At 49.1% G+C, this 7,584-nt stretch overlaps 1 protein-coding gene across 1 annotated transcript in view; it reads left to right on the top strand.

Annotated features, from left to right (window-relative positions):
• The first annotated feature begins 2,739 nt into the window (after positions 1–2,739).
• The window catches only part of LOC104508541 (F-box only protein 42-like), a 9,775-nt gene continuing 4,930 nt past the window's right edge, over positions 2,740–7,584 (top strand). The window contains exons 1-2 of the mRNA XM_010150197.1: positions 2,740–2,989; positions 5,318–5,434. Of these exons, the coding sequence (XP_010148499.1) occupies positions 2,740–2,989; positions 5,318–5,434 (367 nt within the window). The remainder of the gene's footprint in view (positions 2,990–5,317; positions 5,435–7,584) is intronic.

The raw sequence follows: 7,584 nt of genomic DNA, 5'->3' as shown, positions 1-7,584 counted from the left end.
GCAGGTCAAGCTTGAAGGGTTATTTTGATGGCGACTTGCCTTTTGGGGGTTGAGTTTATTGCTGGTCTTCTTCTTTTCCTTAAGAAAAATACCACAGCATGGGTGTGAAAGCTTGGAGAATGATTATTTCTTAATGCTCAAACGTTTAGAAAAGGAGGATCTAAGATGTATTTGAATATTTATGATATTATCAAGTGGTCTGGTAAGACTAGACAAAACTCGGTGCAGCTTCTCCATCCTCGGACCTGTGCAGGTGGGTGCTATTTGAGGCATCGAGGGATTTCCCTGCTCCTCCTGCCTTTTTAAAACGGGCTTTGGAGCTGCTTTTCTAAGCCCCAAGCTGGTTTTGCACCTGTGATTAACTTGCTCTGTTGTGCTGTTCCCAAGCCAGCTCCAGAGTATTGAAATTGGAATTTAATAATTGGGATGGGAGAAAAAAAACCTTTGGCATTCATTCCTGCATTTCTCAGCTGACTTTTTCCAGCAGGTTTTGGATGTTATTTATAAGGTAAATAAAAGCTGTTGGGAAACACACACAATCTTTGTTTCTGAACCTTAATAACACAACAGATGTCTTGGGTGACCCTGTCAGCCGTGGCTTATGTTCGGCCTTGTCACCCGCAGGTGTCCTGTTGTACCTGATCTGGATGCAAATGCACTTCTGTTTGGTTCTTTAGCACGTTTTTATGGCGTGAAACACCTTCTGCTCCACCTGGTTAGACGTGCTGCTCTGTTTTCCCAAGCCGTGAGATAGAGACTGACCCTCCTTCCTCCAACCTCCCCGGCTCAAGCGAAACCGCATCCCGAGGTTGGAGTACTGGCAGCCTTTGGCTTCCTGCCATGCTGTGTCAGGATGGAAATCGGCACATACGCTTCACCACGATAGATGGTTTTGCTTGGAAAAGACCCAACCCTCTGCTTTTAAATTATTTATTTTAGTGCAGCCCTGCTTTTTTTTTTTTTTTAAATTTTTCCAATCCTTAATCTTTGGGAATTTGTGTATTATGTGCTGCGTAACACCATTTGCTGGCAGCAGCAGCGCTTGTGTCACAGCGTTTGGGTTTCAGCCTTTCTCTGTCACAACATTGACTCGAAGAAGGATTTCTGACGTGGGAAAACATGCGGAGCATCTGTTAGGATGATAACTGAAGGTTTAATTTCATGTGGTTTGTACCGGAGATTGACGGCCCCTAGGATTTTCTGGAGCTGCTTCATCAGGGAATCTGACAAAAGTGAAGAGTAAGGCTGTTGAGCGTAATATTTCTGAGCATGAATTAGTTGTCATGGCAAGCTTCTCCGCTCCACGTCTCCGCCGTCTGCTATTCCCACGGCTCTTTGGCTTGGTGTATGCCAGGGTGGGAAAACCCTGGGTTTAGCTGGGAAAGACGGTAGAGTTTGCATTGCCAGGAGTTTGTAACAGCTTCATTTACTCCTGATAGCTGGGGAACTTAAATTCCTTTCAGCCGTGTTTTCTGTGATATTAAGCGTTTGGTAAAAATAAAATACGATGGTTTGTGACCAACGTAAACCCAAGTACCTTGCACTAAGGATGTTGGACAAGAAGCTGTGTCTCATCTTCCCTCTTGAGGAGTAAAACTACCTCCTGCCGGTAGATCTGGGACCTGGGGATGACTGGGCAGCCTCTGCCTCGTGGCGTCAGGAGAAACTCATGCTGTGCGATGTACGAGCTTAGAGCTCGCCCTGGTTTGCGTCCTTCCATGCGACCTGCCGTGCCAGGGAAAGGAAAAAAAAAAAGGGAATTTGTGATTGCAGTTTGTGGGGGAAAAAGGTCTCCGTGCCGCCCTGGTGAGCTGTTGTTTCGGTGTGAGCTATCACAACGCAGTTGCATCCCCTCATCTTCACCCAGAGGCATTGGAAGGGAAAGCTGGATGCTGTCCCCAAAACAGGTCGGCTGCTTCCTAGGAAGTGGTGTTGTGGGATTTGTTGTGCAGCGACGGGCATGGGTTTAGCTGCAGACCGTGCCAACTGGCCAAACTGGACACCGCCGCTCGTTAGGATGGATTTATTTCGCACTGTGTTTCTGTCACCAGTGCGTTACCTTACACTTAAGATGTTCTGGATAGCTGAGGATAGGATATCTGATATTCCAGCCCTTCAGCGGCAGTAAATCTGGGGGGGGTGCCTTTCCTCACCTCGGGTCAGAAAGCAACGGCGTGCAAGCATTTAAAATTAAAAAGAGTAAAAAGGGGGGTGTTAAGGGAGAATGGGGCAGGGATTTTTCCCCCCTTTGCGCTGCTGAGAAGCTGCTTGGGGTAAAGCAGGCTCGCTGGCAAAACTGGTTTTGCAGGGAAGGAGGGGCTGCTTGGATCCTGTCTCCCATCGGGTTGTTCCTGGTGCCGTGGGGATCCCTTTCCCCATCACTGCCCTGCCCCATGGCACAGCCGAGGCCAGCAGTGCAAGACTCCGATGCCTCCCCCTGCCCAGCAAGGGGCTGCGATTCCTTTCTGCTCTCTGGTACCGTAGGTGGGCGACGGGAGGTCTGAGAACGGTGAAGTGGCTTGGGAAAATGTTGTGCCAGTGGAGAATGGCTTGTTCCTAACATGCAGCCTGCTTCAAAGCTTTGCAAAAACCACGTCCTTGGCTCGGAGGTTGCAGGGGTAGAGCTTGGTGACCTTCGGGTTAACGGGTGCGGGTGCCTGTCTCATGCTCTTAATTTTCTTCAACGTTCCTGTTGTCTCTTTATTTTCTTCCCCCTGTGAAGCTCTGAAGTGGAATGCCATGGCCAGTTCCTCAGACAGTGACGATGACGGTTTCATGGCTGTGGATCTGGAAGACGCTGTGGTCGAAGGGACGATGGAGCAAGACGATGAGCCGCACGCTGAGCTGGAGGTCGAGGAGACCAGGCATAACAGATCAATGTTGGAGCTCCCAGAAGAGGTTTTGGAATATATCCTCTCCTTCCTTTCACCCTATCAGGAGCACAAAACTGCTGCCCTTGTCTGCAAACAGTGGTATCGACTAATCAAAGGTACAAACAGCTGTAGTGAGTGCATTTTTTTTAACTGTGGGATCATAGATTGATATCCTAGCTGCTCTTTGCTTTGCTTTAGCCTTGTTTTTCCCTCCCTTTAACTTCCACAAAATGGCAGTAAGATGTCTACGGCTGCTGTGTCACTTGCTTTGCTGAATTCACCGCTAATAACAGTGCAGAACTGAGCCCCTCAGCCTCTTCTGAAGTACAAAAGAGCCAAACCCCAAAGCCTCCACGGGAGAGCTGCTCCCGTACGTGGCTTTTGAAGGCTCCCTTGTGCCGCTGGCACGTAGCGCTGCTGCTTCCTCCCTCTCCACCACGCAGAGTCCCCCGCTGCCCGCCTCTAACGTGGCTGTAATTGTGCTTCGATTGCGTCTTGCTCAGTAATCAGCATTCCAAAAGCTCGTTCATTCGGCTGGAAACGAAACCGTGCCTGGTTCTTACAGCTCTGCTGAAGATAAGTGGTATATAAATCTACATTAATATAGATCTGCATATTCACGCTTCCTGAAAGAGTAGCCCTGAGACACAGATACTTCACGTTACCTCTGTGCAGCGTTAATTCCTTATGGGGATGTTTTAGTGCCGGATAGAGATGATACGACAAATGGACAGGGAAAGCGTGGGCAAGGGTATGAGCGAAACTATCTGCTTCGCTCTTTTTTTAATACCTTGGATGGTTTCTGTGATGTTTCTGTTGGGGACGTGCATTTTGATTGCAGACTTCATTAAAATCAGGCAGCTCGAGAGGAGACCACAGTTAAATCCGTAGGAAACGAGGCACGCCGCTGCACCAGGGTAACTTGTTTCTTCTGGAAAACGCGGAGCGGGTGTCGGATGAGAAACGCCTTTGGCAGGCGTGTGGGGTGACGTCTAATTTGTAGACTTCTCTGCGCATGGGAAAGCATTGCTGGGATTCCAGGCATTTTCCGCCTTGCCCGGGGTTTTGCAAGCTGGAGGTTAAAAAAACATCGGTACAGAAGCGAGCATTGCACAAAATTACTCTTTTTGCATAATTTCGGGTCAGCAGCAGCCCGCACCCCTGTTGAAAACTTTTTCAAGTGTCCATGGCCCTTGAGTCACTGTTTGGGTGTGCTTGTTCCTGGAGTGGACCTAAGAGATGCAAAGGATGCAGCTGGAATGAACGAGCACCTGGTGATTCACCCCAAAGGAGAGTGTGGGAAACATCCCTGGAGGGAGGGATGACATGGCATTGGAGTGAGTTGTCCGAGTCTCAGGTCTTGGGGGATGAGTGCTGCTGGGCAGCCGGGCCATTTTTGTGGCAGTTAGAACAAAACCAGTGGGTGTAATTGCCAACCTGCTCGCCACAAAGCAGAGAGGTCACTCGAGGTAAACACTTGATTTGTTTTCCTCTGGTTTATTTTTCCTGTTTGTCAGGATACATCTGCTACGAAATCCTGTAGTTCGGATTAAGTTTTGTGAGTCTCGAGGACCAGCTGCTTGAGGACCTCAGGCTTCATTCTTTTTAAAAAAATAAAAAGCTTCCTGCTTTATATCCCAGAGTGTGATTTCTTGCTGGAGGTATTCCTGGCACCACAGGGCTTCCAGTCAGCAAATCCTTGGGAAAAAATCTTGGCAGGCTTGCAGCATCCTCAGCGTGAGGGCTGCTGTGGCAGAGCGGATGCCACCGAGCATCTGCTGAACTGCTGCCATCAGAAATCTTCACCAGACCCTTTTCTTTCCGTGGGGAGAGTCTCTGGCCCTTTTCGGCACACGCGCAGGCACGTGTACTCCAGACACGGAATGGATTGCAGCTCTGGGGCTGGCCTCCTCCACGGAGGACCTGTTGTCAGCCAGATCCTCTCCCTCACACCCTGAGCAGTGTTTTCACCTAGGACATGCTGACTTTTATCACTGCTTACCCCTCTTGTATTTATTCTACGTTCCAGCGCAGTAATTGCGCGCACACTCTTAAAAACTCATTATTGTGCATTATTTGCCCTCAAAAGTTCATTAAGGGAAGGGCAGTTGCTGCTCTGGGGTGTGATTAGGGGACAGCAGGGGAGGCTGAAAAGCAGCTCTGCGAAGGCATCGCACGCGCTTAAAGGCTTTGCTTTACCGGGCTGGAGCCGACAGATATCGGAAACGCAGTGAATCGGTTCTTTTTTTTGCAAACGCTGCTGATTTTCCACGTTCGCAGACTCCCTGTTCTTTATTCTCTTTAATCCCCCGAATTTCCACCAGCCTATTTATGACCTAAATACGGGGGTGCTTTTGTAATTGCCGACACGCTGCTTTTGCAACTGCCAGCACGGTTCGCTCCTAACGTGCCCCAAATTTTGCTGACGTCCTGTCTTTCTCTAGGTGTGGCCCATCAGTGTTATCACGGCTTTATCAAAGCAGTGCAAGAAGGAAATATTCAGTGGGAGAGTCGCACTTACCCCTACCCCGGCACCCCCATCACACAACGCTTCTCGCACAGTAAGTAGCTCCTGGGAAAAGCTCCGCTCACCCCTCTTTGGCTCGGATTTGCAGAGGAAAGCTGGAAGGAGGGGTTTGCACCGCGGCGCTCGGGGCGTAGCGGCGACGTGCGGCTCTGCCGACGCGCGCGCTTGGCACAGGAGTAAGGGATTCGGTAGCTGCTCGCATGGGTATTGGCTCGTTGCTCCTGGGATGTGTTAATGGAGCTGGGCTGGGGGTTTTGCTCTCTGGTTTGGAGGTTTTCCATACAGGCTTCTTCCCGCAGCTCCCCTTCCAGCCTGAGCTTTTGTCCCCTTCGATAGCTTGCTTAGCCACTAGGCTCGAGTCCTTGCCATCAGAGCCGATGAGTTTGTGTAGCTGCAGCGCTGAGGGGTGCACGTCCTCTTCTACGATTGGGAGTGATCAAGTTTAGAGGGGGCTGAGGATGGCTCGCTTCAAAATCAACCACGGAGCTGCACATGGGAAGCATCGAGACCATCAGAGCCGCTGACAGAAACAAGCAATTCAGTCGATGGTGCCACCTAACATACGGGTGGAATTTTGCCCTGCTTCCAAGTCTGGGCAAGAGAACAGAAAAAGTGTTTCTGTTGAGGGAATGATACTTAAATAAAACATGTTCTTTGTACGGCATCGAACTGCCTCAGCCTGGAGTCAAGTATGACAAATCCTGGGTCCTTGTGACGCCTTCGCTGGGTTTGAGCCCTGTGGGAGACTGTTCTTCTGGGGAGGAAATTTCATTTTTCTCAAGGTAAACACACGTGGTGTAAGCAGTGCGGTTCCAAGAGCAAGCAGGTGTAAAACTTCCATATTCCCAACTAGTGATTTATGAGGCAACCGATGCGTAGCTGCCTGCCAAGACAAGTCCAGGGGACACTGCGGGAAGCTCTGCTGAAGTCACTCTGCTCTTCAAAGGTTTCCCTGTCCTAAAGAATGAAAAAGGCCCCACGCTTCACGGCTTGTTTTAAGTGGCCATGTTAATAAAGCACTTATTAATGACTTGTAGATTTGCCTGTATTTTGCAGCCTTTTTACAACTGGTGAGCTAACTAGAAATCACCTGAAAAATGCCCAAATATTGCACCCAGACTCACTGCGTGCTCTTTAATTTATTCTGCTGCCCAACAGGGGCTTCTTCTGAGCGTGACGCAGTTATGCTCGAGCCAAAACAAGTTGTCTTGCTAAAGCCAGTGCCCTGGGAGCACGTAATCTCTATTAGCCTCGTGATTTGGCAGTGTCCTGGCTCTGGTCAGCCCTCGGTTGCTCCAGAAGCGTTATTGATGCACTTTATGTGCAGAAATCTAATCTGGATTAACTTGTTTGCTGACTTAAACTGATTATTTTTTTTGAGCAGTTCTCCAGATCTGCGGTATCTTCCCTACAACAAAGCGTTGCGTGCTTGTGGGTGGATTCCAATATTAAACCAAAGCTACAAATCATGAAAAGCCAAACTTCAAACTGATTCTGTAAACCTACGACCTACAATGCTAATATGCGGTGAGCTGAGGTGAAGTAAGAACAGGAGGTTTGGGGAGTGAGGGAGGACTCACAAACCCCCTTTTTTAGGCATGAATGATTTGCCAGGTTTTGTGGGAAGGCGTCATCTCCCAGGCACGAGTGGTTTGAAGTCAGCAGGCAGCGGTAGCTGGCATCGAAGGCGTGGATAGGGCTATCTCTCTTCCAGGATTTGTTAGAAACATCCCAGGAGTGTGCATACAGAGAATGAAAGGACAAGCGGGAGAATTTTAAGTAGTTGGAGGTCACTATGTCTTCTATCAATTCTGAAGGGAGTAATAGGAAAACTGCCTGATAAGGAATAATGAATGGATCTGTCGTCTCGTGGGGAGGGAGCGTTTGGCGAGGCCTTTGATCGTACAGCTGATAACAGACTTCATGGATGAGCTGAAGGTTTTGTAAAGGATCTGATTGAAGCTGCAGAACATCGTACAATACCGATAACGCTGGTTTTTAGACCTAAACGTAAAGGCTTGCTGGAAGCGATACTTCAGGCAGAGGTTTTTGAGCTGAACACCGGGTATAACATTTGCAGTAGTCGCCTAATTCTTTTTTAGCCCTAACGTATGAAACTACAGATGTCGTAGCAGGGCGATGACTCACGGGGCTAAATAGCTGGCCGCAATCAGAAAGCGATGT

This window comes from Eurypyga helias, unplaced genomic scaffold (assembly GCF_000690775.1).
Source record: "Eurypyga helias isolate BGI_N326 unplaced genomic scaffold, ASM69077v1 scaffold16254, whole genome shotgun sequence".
NCBI classification, from domain to species: Eukaryota; Metazoa; Chordata; class Aves; order Eurypygiformes; family Eurypygidae; genus Eurypyga; species Eurypyga helias.
This window is presented reverse-complemented; position numbering and strand designations above follow the sequence as displayed.